At 37.6% G+C, this 18,542-nt stretch overlaps 1 protein-coding gene across 5 annotated transcripts in view; it reads left to right on the top strand.

The window, feature by feature from the left end:
• CUL2 (cullin 2) overlaps positions 1-18,542 on the top strand; it is a 111,998-nt gene that overhangs the window by 15,157 nt on the left and 78,299 nt on the right. For all 5 annotated transcript variants that reach the window (XM_036876680.2, XM_036876675.2, XM_036876676.2 and 2 more), the window contains 3 exons: positions 5,354-5,494; positions 11,930-12,032; positions 14,589-14,683. In XM_036876680.2, the coding sequence (XP_036732575.1) occupies positions 5,376-5,494; positions 11,930-12,032; positions 14,589-14,683 (317 nt within the window). In that variant the 5' untranslated portion in view covers positions 5,354-5,375. The remainder of the gene's footprint in view (positions 1-5,353; positions 5,495-11,929; positions 12,033-14,588; positions 14,684-18,542) is intronic.

Raw genomic sequence — 18,542 nt, 5'->3', positions numbered from 1 at the left:
TTTGTTTCCATATATTGCTGCATCTCCATTTTAATTTGGTAGTTGATCCATTGATAATTTAGGAGCATGTTGTTAAGCCTCCATGTGTTTGTGAGCCTTTTTGCTTTCTTTGTACAATTTATTTCTAGTTTTATACCTTTGTTGTCTGAAAAGTTGGTTGGTAGGATTTCAATCTTTTGGAATTTACTGAGGCTCTTTTTGTGTCCTAGTATGTGGTCTATTCTGGAGAATGTTCCATGTGCACTTGAGAAGAACGTGTATCCTGTTGCTTTTGGATGTAGAGTTCTGTAGATGTCTATTAGGTCCATCTGTTCTAGTGTGTTGTTCAGTGCCTCTGTGTCCTTACTTATTTTCTGTCTGGTGGATCTGTCCTTTGGAGTGAGTGGTGTGTTGAAGTCTCCTAGAATGAATGCATTGCATTCTATTTCCTCCTTTAGTTCTGTTAATATTTGTTTCAGGTATGTTGGTGCTCCTGTATTGGGTGCATATATATTTATAATGGTTATATCCTCTTGATGGACTGAGCCCTTTATCATTATGTAATGTCCTTCTTTGTCTTTTGTTACTTTATTTTGAAGTCTGTTTTGTCTGATACTAGTTTTGCAACACCTGCTTTTTTCTCTCTGTTGTTTGCATGAAATATCTTTTTCCATACCCTGACTTTTAATCTGTGCCTGTCTTTGGGTTTGAGGTGAGTCTCTTGTAAGCAGCATAGAGATGGGTCTTGGGTTTTATCCATTCTATTACTCTGTGTCTTTTGATTGGTGCATTCAGTCCATTTACATTTAGGGTGATTATTGAAAGATATGTACTTATTGCCGTTACAGGCTTTAGATTTGTGGTTACCGAAGATTCAAGGTTAGCTTGTTTACTACCTTACTGTCTAACTTAACTCATGTTTTGAGCTATTATAAACACAGTCTGATGATTATCTCTCTCCCTTCTTATTCCTCCTCCTCCATTCTTCATATGTTGGGTGTTTTGTTCTGTGCTTTTTTTAGGAGTGCTCCCATCTAGAGCAGTCCCTGTAAGATGCCCTGTAGAGGTGGTTTGTGGGAGGCCAGTTCCCTCATCTTTTGCTTGTCTGGGAATTGTTTAATCCCTCCTTCATATTTAAATGATAATCATGCTCGATACAGTATCCTTGGTTCAAGGCCCTTCTGTTTCATTGCATTAAATATATCATGCCATTCTTTTCTGGCCTGTAAGGTTTCTGTTGAGAAATCTGATGATAGCCTGATGGGTTTTCCTTTGTAGGTTACGTTTTTACTCTCTCTGGCTGCCTCTAATACTCTGTCCTTGTCTTTGATCTTTGCCATTTTAATTATTATGGGTCTTGGTGTTGTCCTCTTTGGGTCCCGTCTCTCGGGAATTCTGTGTGCCTCCATAGTCTGAGCAAGTATTTCCTCCCCCAGTTTGGGGAAGTTCTCAGCAATTATTTCTTCAAAGACACTTTCTATCCCTTTTTCTCTCTCTTCTTCTTCTGGTACCCCTATAATGTGGATATTGTTCCTTTTGGATTGGTCACACAGTTCTCTTAATATTGTTAAAAATGTTTTATTTCTTACAATCCCAAGTCATCTCTAAGGAGGGATCATGATGTGATTAAAAAATGGTTTTAGTGCTGCTAAGCAGCTTGATGGGTGCATCTTTGCAAATTCCAAGGTGAAGGCCAGAGAGCTGAACTGATGGTTTGGCGATGATTCGAAGGCTGGAGGGATCTGGAAAGAGAAATCTGGGACATTGCATGGGTCCAGGGGTCACTATAAGGCACGTGGGAGGTTTCCCCTGTAGCCACTGGGCCTTGGGTGTTGGGACGATCCAGAGCCCACCTCGCCCACCAAACTCGGTGAAGACCCAGGTTCCCACCACTCCCAGAAGAACACTCTTCTTAGCTTAGTTTTAATGTAACCCACCTAAATTATCCCCACCTCCACTAGAGTTACCAGCTCCTTTCACTGGTCAAATATATTAAGCAATGGAGGGTGAAACGGGAAGGGTCCAGGCAAAATATGCCCCAGGGCCAAATCAGTCCGTCTCCCTATTTTTTTTTTCCCCACGCAAGAGATTTTATTATCTGAAGGAAAAAGTGGCTGCCCCAGAGGGGGGTGGGGGGAGAGAGAGAGGGAGGGAGCAGCAGAGAGAGCAGTGGGACAGAGAGAGCAGAGAGAGAGAGAGAGAGAGAGGGGAGAGCAGGGGGACAGAGACAGAGACAAAGAGAGAGAGGGTAGCAGAGGCAGAGACAGAGATATGGAGGGCAGCAGAGAGAGAGAGCAATGAGTGAGAGAGACAGAGTGAGCAGCGAGTGAGAGAGACAGAGAGAGGCAGAGAGATAGACAGAGACAGAGGGAGGGGTGCAGCAGAGAGACAGAGAGCAACAGAGTCAGAGAGACAGGCAGAGACAGGGCAGCAGAGAGAGACAGAGAGAGAGCAGCAGAGTGAGAGAGACAGAGCAGTGAGTGAGATAGAGAGCAGCGAGTGAGAGAGACAGAGACAGCCAGAGATGGAGAGAGGGGGGGCAGCAGAGAGACAGAAAGACAGAGAGAGAGAGAGAGCGAGAGAGCAGCAGAGTGAGAGAGACAGAGAGACACAGACAGCCATCTCCCTATTTTTTATAAATAAAGTTTTATTGGAACACAACCATACCCATTAATTTTTTTGTTTGTGGCTGCTTTTGTGTTACAGTGGCTGAATTGAGTAGTGGTAATAGATACTGAGTAGTTCTCAAAGCCTAAAATATTGACTAGTCCTTTACAGGATAAGTTTGTTGTTATAGGAGCCCTTTGTTGTTCTGTATCTACATAGACAGGTTGTTTTTAAAATCTGTATAGCTGCTGTTCTGAAAAATTCCTGTTCTTCATTCCTGTGTTAGTCGCCTTGGTTTATGGGACCCCAAGTCTTTCCTGGTTTGTTCCATTCCCTCCCAGTAAGGTTATCTTTTATTTTCCTGAGAAAAAAGGCTGCATAGGAAGTAAATTATTTGGTACCACTCTTGATATACTGGACCAAGGCTATAATATCAGTAGGAATTAGGTGAATCAGTGGGAAGAGGGAGGCAAGGAAGAGAAGAATTTTAGGTACAGAAAAGAATCAGTGTATATGAATCAGCCTGTTGTGTTCAGTGACCTCTAGGCAGAGAGATTACTGGATTATGATGTCAAGGAGGAGTCCCATGAGAAGAGAAAGCTGGAGAGATGCTTAGTCTAAGGGCAAATCACGGAAGCTTGGTGTGCCACATTGTCAATGAACTTAAACCAAATGCTGTCTATAGTAGAAAACACCAAACAGCTTTAAGTGCCAGAGTGGCATGGTCCACTTTTTGGTTTAGGTAGGGTTTTTTTTCTGTCTTTGAGTGCCAGATCCAAGATTCTAACCTTCTTGAAGGTCAGGATCTTTGTTTTATTGACCACTGTATTGTCAGAGCCTCAAATGGTGCCTAGCAAGTATTTAAAGTATTCAGAAGAAATGTTAGTGAAGCAGTATAGTTCAATATAGTGGTTGGGAGCACAGGCTCCAGCACAGGTATGAATTTTCCTGATGCCACCATTAAATAGCTCTTGTGTAGTTAAATTTAACTTTAAAAGGTTTCTCTTTTAATTCTGCTTCTCTGGTATGATATTGAGGAGAATTTGGAATCTAGTTTTTGAACTAAGTTGCTGTAACCTTGGGAACTTTTTGTTGCAGGAACCAGCTAGCTCCCAGAATACAGTTTGTCTGCTAAGCAGAGGAGTCTTAGCTCACCACTAGGCTGGTCAGATTCACTAGAGCTAGGGGTCTATAGGAGAGCAGTACTTTTCATTAGGGAAGGAGGACTTGATATCCTGAGAATCCAAGATGGAGCCCTAAACTCTGCAGCAGTGCTGATATTTCTTTGAAGTCTTTAATTTTTTTAAATCTTAAAAGTTCATGTGAGGCCAACAGACACATGAAAAGAAGCTCCACATCGCTAGTCATAAGAGAAATGCAAATTAAAACCACAATGAGTTATCACCTCACACCAGTAAGGGTTGCCACCATCCAAAAGGCAAACAACAACAAATGTTGGCAAGGTTGTGGAGAAAGGGGAACCCTCCTACACTGCTGGTGGGAATGTAAGTTAGTTCAACCATTGTGGAAAGCAGTATGGAGGTCCCTCAAAAAGCTCAAATAGAAATACCATTTGACCCAGGAATTCCACTTCTAGGAATTTACCCTAAGAATGCAGCAGCCCAGTTTGAAAAAGACAGATGCACCCCTATGTTTATCACAGCACTGTTTACAATAGCCAAGGAATGGAAGCAACCTAAGTGTCCATCAATAGATGAATAGATAAAGAAGATATGGTACATATACACAATGGAATATTATTCAGCCATAAGAAGAAAACAAATCTGACCATTTGCAACAACATGGATGGAGCTAGAGGGTATTATGCTCAGTGAAATAAGCCAGGCGGAGAAAGACAAGTACCAAATGATTTCACTCATATGTGGAGTATAAGAACAAAGAAAAACTGAAGGAACAAAAGAGCAGCAGAATCACAGAACCCAAGAATGGACTAACAGTTACCAAAGGGAAAGGGACTGGGGAGGATGGGTGGGAAGGGAGGGATAAGGGAGCGGGATGGGGGAAAGAAAGGGGGCATTACGATTAGCATGTATAATATGTGTGGGGGGCACGAGGAGGGCTGTGCAACACAGAGAAGACAAGTAGCGATTCTACAGCATCTTCCTACACTGATGGACAGTGAGTGTAATGGGGTTTGTTGGGGGGGCTTGGTGAAGGGGGAGAGCCTAATAAACATAATGTTCCTCATGTAATTGTAGATTAAAGATACCAAAAAAAAAGTTCATGTGAATTTTGCATTGTACTCTATAATTCATCTGTTTAAAATGTTCTTTTCCTCCCTAATCTTTTATCTAAACTGATGCTGCAGGAAACCCTTACATTCTCTTGTGTCTTCTCATATTCCCCTGCATACTACCTTGTTTCCCAGTTTAAGAAGTGCAAACCACTAGGATTTGGGGCCAGATCCTTTATATTGAGTGCCTCTTGTTTATTTCTCATGATGGAAGTTGGCTTTTGGCTAATGGGGGTCTCAGCTTCTTCTGTTAGCACATTAAATGAGGCTACTGAAGCTTTGGAACAATACCTCTTGATTCTAGATAATTTGTACTAAAAGCTTCTGTTTCTTAGAGTTGGTAATGAATGCAGGTATTCTGTGGAATTCCTCGTCTGGATAGCCATCAAAAGATAGCCAATGTTTATTATGTTCTCACCTCTTTCGTCTATCATGTTATTGAATTATGTGGTACTTTAAAAACAACCCATCTGTAGAATTCAAGCTAATGTTACTATTGTTTTTCATTAACAGATTTCAACACTAAACTTGCACAATGTCTTTGAAACCAAGAGTAGTAGATTTTGATGAAACATGGAACAAACTTTTAACGACAATCAAAGCTGTTGTCATGTTGGAATATGTTGAAAGAGCAACATGGAATGATCGCTTCTCGTATCCTTTTAGTGGCATTGATAAATGTTCTTGTATTGATAATGATACTGTATTAATAAATGTATCGATAAAATTGACAGATGTTCTAAAATTGATAAACTTGTTGAAGAGAGAGAACAGGCTTAAGCTTATATAAATGGAAGAACATTCCAGTGTGACTGTTTTCAAATATTTTGTTTATGTTTCTGAGTTCATCACTTGTATGTGGCATTTAACAATCTTTGATAGCCTGTCATTCAACAAATACTTATGTCAGACAGTACTTTAGCTTTGGAAATACAGTTGTGGGCAAAACAAACTACTTTCATTCTAAGGGAAATAGACAATAAACAAATACAAAAACATTAATGCCAATGCTTCTGACAGGTAGTAATAAAGATCATGGGAAAATAAAGCAAGGTGAAGGCATTGGGAATGATCAGAGTTGTGTGTATGTGGCTCCTGTAGATGGTTTCTCCAAGGAAGGCCTCTGAGGATGGTGATGTTTGAGCAGAGACTGGAACAAAGTGAAGGAGCAAGTCATGCAGATGTCTGGGGGAAGGTAGAGTGTTCTAGGTAGAGAGTAAATGGAAGATTAATGGCTTTGAGATGGAAAGATTTTTTAGTTGGGTTGTCTGCATTTGTGAATTAGTTTTATATGGAAATACAAATTTGTGGTTTCTCTAGGGCAGTCTGAACCCCAGTGTCCTGCAATCCTACATGACAGCGCATATATATATATAAAACATTGTGACATTGTGTGACCCTAGGATATAAACTTTGGCAAGAAACCATCCAAAATATTAAAATACTTTAGCTTCATAGTATTTTGTAGGTGAAAGGAGTCTCTAGGCACTGATGGCAGTCCCACCCACTCTGCCCAGTGTCTGCCAGGGGCCAGGGCCAGTTGGGAACAGGTACAGAGTCTGTACCTTGGCACATGTTCACTGGCAGACTCCTGAGCCGCCTCATCCTTTTACTACTGGAAGCACCATCCATGTCATGTCCCATGGTGAAGAAAGGGTGTAGGGTTAAGGCCTGGATGTCTGGGCCCAAATGGTGTGACAGTGCCCCAGGGCCCTGAAGGAGTCCTTGAGGACTGGGTGGGTACTGTAGGAACCAGAGATTCTTTTCTTCAAAAGGGAAGCTGAGACATGAAGGTATTAACCAGGATGTGGCAGTTCTGAATTCTCTCAACCTCTGTGCTGCTCTTTCCAGCACTCTTCTGGGGCTAAGGCATGACTGCCCTCATTATATGGGGCCTCTGCTCTTTAGAAAAGCTAGGATTTCATAAGACAGTGATTCACCTTGTTCTCAATGTCTAGCTCAGTTGTTTTTAAGCTGAATATTGTTGCAAGAACAGTAAAACTCTTTTAGACTAACAGGAAACCATTTAATTCATTACATTTGCAGTTGTCAGTAAGAAACATTTGTTGGGCTACCTACATTCTAGGCACTAAAGATAAATAAAATGGTAATGTTTGTGTGGAAGTCTTCATGGTTTGCAGAGACATCTTTTACATTTTTTATGTTATTTAGTACCTCAAACAAGCCACTCAGATTGGTGGGGCAGGTAGGATTACTGTCTTTATGTAACAGAAGAGGCAGCTGATACTCGGGAAGGGATGCCCAGGTAGTGATGACGGAGCACAGACCTGAACACAAGATTTTTTTTAAAAATATTTTTTTATTAAGATATTACTGATATACACTCTATGAAGGTTTCACATGAAAAAACAGTGTGGTTACATTTACCCATATTATCAAGTCCCCACCCATATTCCATTGCAGTCACTGTCCGTCAGTGAACACAAGATTTCTAACAGCTAATTCCCTATACTTCCATGATATCTAGAGGATAATTGAAATGGATTCTGCCTTTGAAGAGCTTATTGAATTAGTCTGATTTTTCTGTGGAGCATCAGTGAATTGTTTTGGGGATAATTAAACAATAAATATGGGAAAAGTGTTAATGGCTATGTGTGTGTTAATGGGGTATGCTAGGCCAGTACTTAGGTAGTTTTAAGGCTTTTTTAAATAAAAATACTGAGCAGGGAGAAGGAGTTGGGCATAGATGATTACAGGAAGAGGGAATATGAGCATGTTGGCTGGATGCTGCTCTCAGTGACTTGTGGTTGCTCCAGTTTGTGTGTGTGACCCTCCTCTGTCCTTGCAGCCAGCCATGGCATGTCCAGTCTTTCTCTGTTCTGACTTTCTCAGATGCCTCTTCTGGAGCCAGCTCTGGGGTTTGGGGGCTGATGGGGCCTGCTTTTAAAGCAGTCATGCAGTTAGCTTAGGCCCACCTGAAAAGTCCAGGATAATCTCCCTATTTTGGGGTCAACTGGTGAGTAATCACAATTACAGCTACAAAGTTCTTTATGCTGTTTAAAGTAACATGGGCATGATCCCTTATATTCACAGGCCCCTTTATTAGGGTGGGAAGTCTTGGGAAGCCATTTTTAGAATTATGCCTACAAAAATAATAGTGCTGCTTCATAACAAAGCTTTGTGTCAGCTTTGGAGCAATCTCTAGGGTAGTATGGAATTTACCCTTTACTAAGTATGTATATCAAGTGCTTTCCTAAATAGAATAGAGGCTAGAGACTAGGTGTGGGTTTACATTTATTATTTGTTTCTCTGAGTTGGAATTCTCTGGCTGTTTTGGCTCACTTTTATGTGTGGTTTTGTGTCCTTTGGGAGTTGTCAGGACAATTTCCGAACCCCAGCAGTATAATATAAAAGCTCTCCTCCTTAAGGACAAACATTCCAAATGACGTTCTAGAAGTCTGAAGTGATAAATGGAGGAGAGATTGCCTTCATGAATGTATTTCTCCCAGATAGGAAAGCCAGGATTTAAAACCAGGTATAATGTCATCCTAATTTCTAGTATATATCCTGTCAGGCATCTTTTTCAAATACAGACCCATGTTGACCACACTGAAGCATGTTGAGGCAGGTAATCTCCATCCTTGATGATCTTCACAAGTTTTAGAAGAACTTCTTAGTAACCTTGGTATCTGCACCTTGTGGCCCTCATTCTAGGTTGTACAGATCAGAAAAGGCTTCGTCTGTAGTCATCTCTGGGTGGTACATCAACAGTGGTTCACTCTATTCTAAATTAAATCAGACTAACTCGATTATTCTGATTCTCTAGCTGTGCAATTGAAAGTCGTTCCATGTAACCAATCATTTTTTATCCTTGCTTGTTAGTTGATGATTTCATAGGTACTGCATTTTTTACATGTTTCATTTTCACTCTTTCTCATCAGAAATGTCAATAAAAATATAAATTTTATTGTCGATAAATTCTTTTCTGGTCATTGTCTTACCATTTTCAATTTTAAGATAGTCTTTACTTTTATTCCCATTGCAAAGATCATTGTTTTTGCTCACTACTCAAGAGAGGTGATAGTGTTAAAACTCAAAATTAGCCCAAGCATAGAAAGCACCTTTTCTTAGAGAAAACAAACTCAGTAATTTTGCTGCTGGCCAACACTGTCTTCTTCTTGTAACAGAGTTTGAACTTTTGCTCTGGGACAGTTTTGTTTCTAACTGTGAGATTTTTTAAAATTCCATTTTTTTTAAGGTAGACTCCATTAAAAAGAAATACATGAGTACATTCTCACTGACATAGAGTCATACTATATATACATCTGATAAATGAAATGATAAAAAAATGGAATTAACTGAAAAAGGTCATATTTAGATTTAAATACAACTGACTCTTAAACATGGGTTTGAATTGCATGGGCCCACTTATACACACATCTGTTTCAATAAGTACTGAAGAATATTTACTGAACAGTAAATGTATATTTCTTAATATTTTTCTCTAGCTTATCTTATTTTAAGAATATAATACATGTAACATTCAAAATATGTGAACAATTGTTTGTTTTATTGGTAAGGCTTCCATTCAACAAATAGGCTATTAATAAAGTTTTGTGATTACACATAATTTTTGACTCTCCTTGTATTCCATGCTTACCACAGATCATTTTTCCCTAAGCAGAGGGGAGGTATACCTGTGGTATGACTCCTTGTTAGGTGTACATGTGGGGGATATATTGAGATATTAATTTTGGTGATATAAAATATGTGGGTACATAATTAGCATATATCATACTGAAAGTATATTGAATCATTTAAATTTTTCAGTATCAAGTGAGCTGTATATTGTAGTAATAAGTGTGTGTATGGCTTAAGGAAAGAAGGTGGAGCAAATATGCTGGATGAAAATTCTAGAAGTAGGTATTCAGAACTTAAAGCTATTAAATGTATCACACCTTTGCTAAAAGAATTGATCTAGACCTAGACATTTAGTCTTTAAAAATAAAATTTAAATTTAAGTACAATATGCATACTGACTCATGAATGTACAGATGAATTTTCATAAAGGGAACATACCCATGTATCTAATTAATAGAATATTCCTAGCATCCCAATACACTTGGTCCCTGCTCTCAGTCACTAAAGTTAACCACTACCCTGACTTACAGTACATTGAATTCTGACAACCCTTTCATATCTGATTTTACAAGGGAAGTTAGTGATGAGTAATTGAGTATGACTATAAATCTCTATAGTAAAACAAAACAGAACTCTCAGAGATTTAGATTATGTGGTGAGTGAGGACTTTTTTTTCTAAGGAATTTATAGCTGAAACCTGGAGGGGCTCCAGGCTAGAACCAGGAGCTCATAGGATACATTATTTTGAAGCACCTTTCTTTTCTATTGATGCCTTGCTCCCTCTGCCCCAAACCATTATCAATTCTCTATATAATTTGTGTCCAGAGAAATTTCTTAAGTTGTTCTTTCTTTGGTGATGTGTATTCAGATCTCTACTTTGTAATATAGGTTAATATTTTGGTATGTTATTGCTGATAAATAGTTAATTTATTTTACTTATGTAATCTAGTTTATGAAGTTTCATTATGTCTAAGTTTATTTAAAATAATTGTAATAGGTTGTGTATTGAATATTTTTTTCTACAAAAAACGTGGTGCATTGATGTTACACTATTTGGACGATATTTTTGCTTCATGTTTTTTTTTAATACAAAGAAATGCTTTGTCTGTATTTAGCATGTATATATTTGATACAGTAGTAGTATATTGAAGAAATATGTATACATGAAGATATATTATTAGTTACTAATTATAATTAAAAATAAAAGGATTTAGAAGGCAGATGGGAAAGTCTGACAGAAATCCACATGTGGCCTCGTGGAGAGGGCTGTGTGCTTAAATGGAGTAAGGACACTAGGGAAATAGGCAGAGCACGTGAGATGGATTCTGTACCTCCTTTCCATCACCATGCATTTAATAAGTGTTATGTGCCAGGAACTGTGCCTAAGGGCTGGAAATGTAGACATGATTAGGAACAGGCTAGTGTAGATGTGAAAGGTGTAATTTCTATTGTATAAAAACTAGTTCTATAGAGGAAGAACATAAAATGTTAAGGGCTACAGATGAGGAAGAACCTGCATCCTACCTCTAATGTGTTTATATAATAGATAAGCATGGGTTTTTTGGGTAATATTTCTGGTCCTTAGTGAAATACAAATACTTGCCTCCATGTTAAATAATCAACCTTATTTTCAGTTTTTATCTTCATCTGTAACTAGGCCAGGCTCAGATCTCTTCACATGCGCTTTATTTTCCATATCTGGTCAGTGATACACAGTTTAAGAAGCACTTTAACATATACGAGTTTGTTTGGGTCTTAAAAGGATTCTGTACAGATACCAGGAGAGAGTGTATTATCCTTAACTTAGAGATGAGGAAGATGCAGAGAGGTTCAGAGACCTGGTCACGGTCACTGGCTAGTAGAGGTAAAGATTCAATTGGATCCCATTTCCTGACTTCTGAGTGGGAACTCTGCTGTGACATCTGCTGCTTGTGATACCTAGCAAGGTACTTAGTTGGTGTTCAAAACCTTCATTGATATTACTATTCATACTGTAATTCTTCTAATAGAATAAATGCAGGACAATGGATAGGTTGTAGAATAGTTGATGAGTACTATAATGTGGGGAAATGTGTCAAACGAATGATTTTTGTAACTGTTCTGTTTCTCAGAATTGCCTCTAGTGATATTCCATAGTCCTTTGCTTATATTATTTCTATGCCCGTAAACTTGATTTTATAGTTTTCTGGGTAACTTGATTTTCCAGAATCCCCTCTGAATTTTAACCTCTCTGAGAGAACCATTTTCTTACAATGCCATCAGATAATTCTCAGTAGATATTTATTGAATGAGTAAATGAATGACTCTCAGTGCTTAAAGCAAGCCCAGTTATATATTATACCTTTATTCTATAAATATACTATGTAATTCTAAGCTGCCGACCATGAAAAAGTGATGTTTCATTTTTTAATGCCAAATTCAAGTTAAATCTCATTTTTTGAAAAGTAGTATCTCTGATGAATATGAAAACCTTAACAGTTTAACTAGAGATATCTATGCTTTATGTGTGGCCTATCCTGAACCCCTTGGAGAAAGACTTTATACAGAAACTAAGATTTTTTTGGAAAATCATGTACGGCATTTGCACAAGGTAAGGGATGATGCATACTTGATATAAATATGTTTGTAGCTGCTCAGTAATTTGACTAGTTCACTGTTTTCTAGTCCAGAACTTGTATCAAGTTAAAGTTGTTTTGTTTCCTAAATAGCATTTAATGTATATAATTTTTCTGATTATATATATTTAAGATCCATGAGGCAGGCACTGTGTTGTTAAAGTCTCCATGGGAAATCAGTTGACTTTTCAAAATCATATTACTGGTAAGTCAAAGAGCAGAGTTTCAAATCAAGATTTGTTCAGCTTTAAAATGTGCTCCTGTGTCCTCTGGATGGTGTTTGTAGAACAAAGTTTTCTCTTACTGTGGGTTCCCACCTCTTGGTAAATCTCTATTATTTTCAGCCTTTTAACTGCTTCCTCATAATCCTACATAAAGTCTTACAGAAACCTAAAATTAAAAAGTATGATAGAAACTGTCTCTGTGACCAGTTATTTTCGTTAGTATGCTGTATGTATGAGAGAACAGCATTGTAGACTTGATCAGTATATAAACAATGAATGAATTTTTCAGTATTTGGCTATAGACAGCATTTCTAACTTATTTTGGACTACTGATCTTGTCAAAAACTGGATGAGGTCATTTATTGTCTGGGCTAGGAACTTGACTGTACCTTTTATTAGCTGTGTGACCATGGGCAACTCACTTAACCTACCTTATGGATTGAGGTTTAACTTTATCTATAAAAGGGAGATAAAACAACACTATATAATAATGTTTCTAACCTCATGGCTATGAGCAGATGCTCTTTAAAATGGTAATAATCCGTGAAGTAGAGCACATACACTTTTTATTATATGTGGCAGACAGTTTAGTGTTCCAGTATGTGCATTTATCAGCTCATAAAGTGGTTTTGGTAACAAGTACTTCTTTTTTTTTTTTTTTTTTAGATAACTATTTTTTATTGAAGGGTAGTTGACACACAGTATTACATTAGTTTCAGGTGTACAACACAGTGATTCATCATTTATATACATGATAATTCTAGGTACCAGCTATCACCATACCAAGTTGTTACAATATTTTGACTATGTTCCTTATGCTATACATTACATCCCGGTTACTTACTTATTTTACAATTGGAAGTGTGTACTTTTTTTTTTTTTTTGTGAGGGCATCTCTCATATTTATTGACTAAATGGTTGTTAACAACAATAAAATTCTGTATAGGGGAGTCAATGCTCAATGCACAATCATTAATCCACCCCAAGCCTAATTTTCGTCAGTCTCCAATCTTCTAAAGCATAACGAACAGGTTCTTACATGGAGAACAAATTCTGGTAACAAGTACTTTAAGTTGGTCTTAAAATGTTTAATTTGTTAAGTTAGTTTTAAAGTTCTTCTATGGTAAGCTGATGAGCTTTGGTTATACTGTAATTGACAACTGTATAAGGCACTTATAAATTTTACAGTTTTATATTTTATCATAGGTTTGTATTCTTTTTAACTTCTTATTTTGAAATAATTTTAGACTTACAGAAAGTTGCAAAAATAGTATGAAGAGTTCTTGTATACATTTTACCCAGTTTCTTAGTGTTAACATCTTGTATAACTGGTATAATTTTTAAAACTAAGAAATTAACATTGGTATAATTTGTATGATTTAAAAATGATATTGGAAAGTAGTCTTATGAAAGTTTAGAATACTTATATAATTGTTCACCATATGTTCTCTCAGATCCAGTGACAAAAAAGAAGTTGGCTAATGTGTAGATGACAAATTGTTAATACAGGCAACAGAATTGAAACAGATTCACCTGTGAGAAGAAGATTTGATTGGGGGAGGGAACTTTTTAATTACAAAGTACTGAATTACCATTGTGTATAATTTAGAACATACAGATAAGCAAAACGAAGAAAATCATCACCCGTAACATACCTCCAGAATTAGTCACTGTTAATATTTTTGATATATCTATATTTAAATATATCTTTTTGTGTATATATATATTAATATATATAGTTTTAATTTTTTTATTGTTAGACTAGATTTCCTTTGAAAATAACTTTAGAAATTAAACCTCAAATTGCAGTTTGACTTTCACTTTTCAAAAAATAAAAGGTTTCTATGAAGTAAATATAAAACAACTTATATGGAGAATGTGGAAAAGGTGTCAACTTCCAGTAATAGTTTTATTTAAAAAAATGAATAATTTGGAGTGACGGTATATAACTAGCAGGCTGACCAAAGGGGGGGATTTGAAGATATGTGTGGGGCAATAGAATTATGTTCTATTTTAAACTTATCTTAATTTAATATTCTAGGCCAAAGGTAGCATTAAACCATTACCTTTTGTTCTTTTATCTTAGAGAATGAAATCATTTACTCTCCAGTATGAATTCACTTTCTTACCCAAGACTCATATCTTTTTTCTAGCTATTTCATTGTTACTTGGGGTAAATTAGAATGTAATTTATAATGTTTGAATAATGTCAGATACTTTAGAGCATCAATTTTTGATAAATTTCATAGCTTACAAATGAAAATGATCAGTGCTTTCCAAGTGAAAATATTTTTCTTTTTTATATAGAGAGTTCTGGAGTCTGAAGAGCAGGTACTTGTTATGTATCATAGGTATTGGGAGGAATATAGCAAAGGTGCAGACTACATGGACTGCTTGTATAGGTAAGTATGCTTTTAAACTCTTGACAGTCTAAACAATATCTCCTGCATTGAAATACACAGAACCAAAGCATCCCTGTTATATGGAGTTTGCTATGGGGAAAGGTCTGTAAGGCTGGTCATGTGGTTATTTGGGACCAGGCAGAGTGTGGAATGGACAGCTACTCTTTGAAAAGTAAAACTGTGTTTAGAGGCATAGCTCTATTTCTTCAGATTATCTGGGACTATATAGTACATATTAAATCTTGACTGAGTTTCAAAGTGAAACTTCAGCTTAGTTGAAACTTAATGGAGCAAATCTAAGCCCTGTACCCCTCCAAGAAGCTTGTAATGGACTCTGGGATTCATGTTTTATGTTACGTGGGAACACTGTTAGTCATAGTACGGGCAGTTTTCCCTTGCATCTGTCCTCCTCATACTGAATCCCCTGAAGCCCACGGTCTCTCACCTCTTCCTGTCTTTCCTCTTGCTCTTCTCCCTTCCTCTGAATGACTGATTTTGATGTGTTTCTCCACATTCCCCTCCCTGAACTTCCTCTCATGTGGAGACCAGCTCTGCAAACCAGCTGAACCTGAGAGGAGTGGGTGGGTGATTAAGAGAAACACAGAGATAGATACAAGAAAGACACAGAAACTATGGTTGGTATCTGGAGGTTCACTGACCGCTGGTGGTGGACAAGTGATGCAGTTTAATTTCTGAGCACAGCTTATATACACAGGTTCACAATGAATCCACTTCTGGGCTGATCTCATATCCGGTGTTGTCACTTCCAGTTCCAGCATTATCACGTCTGGGGGCCAGATCCGGTGATCTCACTTCCGGCCCTCCACATATTCCCCTGCTCTGCCCAGCCTCCTGTTTAGATCTTTTGTGTTACCTCTCGCTCCTGCATGATCCTCTGGCATTCTGGGCCGATCCTGTCTGACCCATTCACGTAGATGATGGAAATAAGAACTTGAGGTCCCTAAGGCAGAGACCTATTTGTGGAAGAATAGTGGTTATGTAAGGGATAGTGGCATCAGGCCCCTGAGCATTTCAGTCTTTGAAGTGGAATGTCTGCCCTGGAAATGGCCTGGCCTGTAGCAGATGCAGTGATCATTTCACCTTGTGCATTGTGAAAAGCACAAGTGCATTTCACCTTGTGAGACTACCCTGCGTCAGTGTCTCACTGGGGAGAAACAGGAGTGAAACTGGGTCTCAGAGCATTGTCTGTATGGCTGCACTGGGCACTGCAGGAGCACCACACCAGGGCCAGGCTTGGTTCTCTTGGTGTGTTTGTCCTTTGTTGTAGTGGTTCATGCTTCCTTAGTTTTTATAGCAACACTGGGGTTTTTTAATAGCAACAATGGAAGTTGTCTGTGTTAGAAACTGGAGCTTTAATGGCCAATAGCTTTTATTTCTTTATAGAAGAGCCAAATGTACTAATACCAGTAATCAGAAATTGCTGACAAGCACAAGGTTCACTGTGGCTCTGGCTCTTATAAAACAGTGTTGGCTATACATGAAATATCCAGATATTTGATTTTGTTTTCCTCATCTGCCAAAGTGAGGTAGTCTAAACAGAACTTTAAGAATTCCCTAGTAAAATTGTCGGGAGAGTTGGGGGAGTTTTAAGGATGAGAGTGACAGCATATGCATGCCTTTCCATTGCTGAGAAGCTTGGAGCACTGGTATATGGATGACAGGAGAGTGTTCAGGCAGTGGGCCATGTGTGGGGATCCCCTTCAAGCTGAGACAGTTCAGTAAAGATTTGGAGATTATGAAGATAGTTTTTCTGTTTTCTTAGTTTTCTAGGACACAGTTCCCTTGATTCTCCTTCATCTCTGTTGACCAAAATCAATTAATTTGGGACTATTCAAATTAACACTGTTAAATGGTACTATTATTAAGCTTTTGTTAAATGTTGTAGTATGTATGATATATACACACACACACGTGTGTATGTGTGTGTGTGCATAAAACTGTGTGGGGTAGTTGATATCTCCATTTTTACAGCTGAGGAAACTAAGGCTCAGAGAGGCTAAATGACTTTGCTTAAGGTCACTCAGCTAAAAAAATCTCAAGGGCAGAATTTAAACCCAGATCAATCAAAGCCCATTTAACTTCATTCTACCTTAGTCTCATTTTGGGTACACTCTTTTTTTGTCACTAATGGAGATTCTCTTCTCATCCCTTTCTTACACTATGTGTTCTTAGGATTTCAGTTATTCCTGGTTTTAGCCACAATCTATATACTGACAACCATGAAAGTATGTTTGTTTATTCCAGGTGGTCTAAGTTTCAGAGGAGCATTTTTACCTAGCCTGCCTACAACTCCAGGATGTTCTCTGAGTGCACTGTGCTATTCAGAATTGTGCAGAATTGTGCAGATTTCAGAACTGTGCTCCTTCTGCTGCTGATTTAATTAATGGTAATACTGCACACCCAGACACATGTTCCAGAAGTCTCAGATACCCTTCACTTAGAGTTCTCCTGAATCCCCCTGAGTCTTTTAAATTCATTATTTCTTTTGCACTGTTATAATTCATGCTTTTTATCATTTATTACCTGGATGTTAATGATGAAAACCCTGTAACCCATTTTCCAGCCTTTGATTTCTAATTTATTCTGTTTAGTAAACTCATATTTATTTTTTTCTAAAGTACAAATTTGATCAGTCTCTAAAATCACTTAGTAATTTTTCCACTGCCTGTAGCAGAGACCTACAACTGATGGCTCATTGGATTCACTCAGATGTCCTCTGTAGTGTTGAAGTCATGTGGACCATCATTTACTAGTTATATAGGTAAAACAGGTGGTGAGAGAGCCTTTTTATAGAGGTTGTAGTCGACAGTAATTAGATGAAAACTGCCTGATAGTCTTTACTTGATGGATGGTCAGGTTATCCAGGCTCTATTTTTAGTCACAGTCTATGAAGAAATCTGTGAAAAGAAATACAGGAGAAATCATCAGTTTTGTTTCAAAAGTATTTTTCGATATTCTTATGAAGTAATTTCTACCTTCCTCTTTTACTCTGATTGATTTGTAAGATGGATATGTATTAGCATAGGTAACTTAAGGGTTCTGATTTTAAAGAAAAATAACGACACTCCTGACTCACCTTTCCTGGGACTGCACAGCTATTTGGACCCTGGTGGCCCTTGAAGTTGTATACTTGAGGTGTTAGCTTGAAAACTAATAACTCTTGAAATTCAGGAGGCACTAGCATGAGAACAGTTCTTATAATGGAATTTGCTAACATAGATTGAAATGCCTGGTTTCCTAGAGGCTTCTGATTTACCTTAGGCTATCAGTTCCTGTCAAATAATATTATTGTGTTACTGCTAATACTCTGAAAAAGCAAAGAATACTTATTAGCCACTTTGTTCACAGAATAAATTATAAAAATATATTGCTGTATTATGTGAGTGGAACATTTGGGCACTGCTTATGAGGGTGAGTATGAACTATTTTAAGAAGTTGTTAGGAGCTATTTTCTTTTATGATTTTCTAGAACGTATGTCTATTTAAAAACATGTGTTTAATAAATTGAGTGTAAAATACTACAATGACTTAGAAATTAAGACAGGTACCCATATCAAAATGAACAATTTAAAATGAACTATTCACATTTTAAATTACATCTTTAAATTATTTTAGAAGCTTGTCTATCAAGCTTAAACTATCAAGAGTAGAAATATGGAATGAGAAAGGTGCAGTTACTATAAGTTAGTTTAAATTTTACTCCATGAGGGAAAGAGAATAGTGACTTGTCCTGTCTGATATAAACAGAAGTCCCACTAGAACTATGTATTGGCCCAAGAACATACACACAGATCTTTAGAACAGATGAGTGAGTCTAGGCCTTGCAGATCTAGCAGTT

This window comes from Manis pentadactyla, chromosome 3 (assembly GCF_030020395.1).
Source record: "Manis pentadactyla isolate mManPen7 chromosome 3, mManPen7.hap1, whole genome shotgun sequence".
NCBI classification, from domain to species: Eukaryota; Metazoa; Chordata; class Mammalia; order Pholidota; family Manidae; genus Manis; species Manis pentadactyla.
The sequence above is the reverse complement of the archived record's forward strand: the minus strand, read 5'-3'. Positions and strand labels throughout refer to the sequence as shown.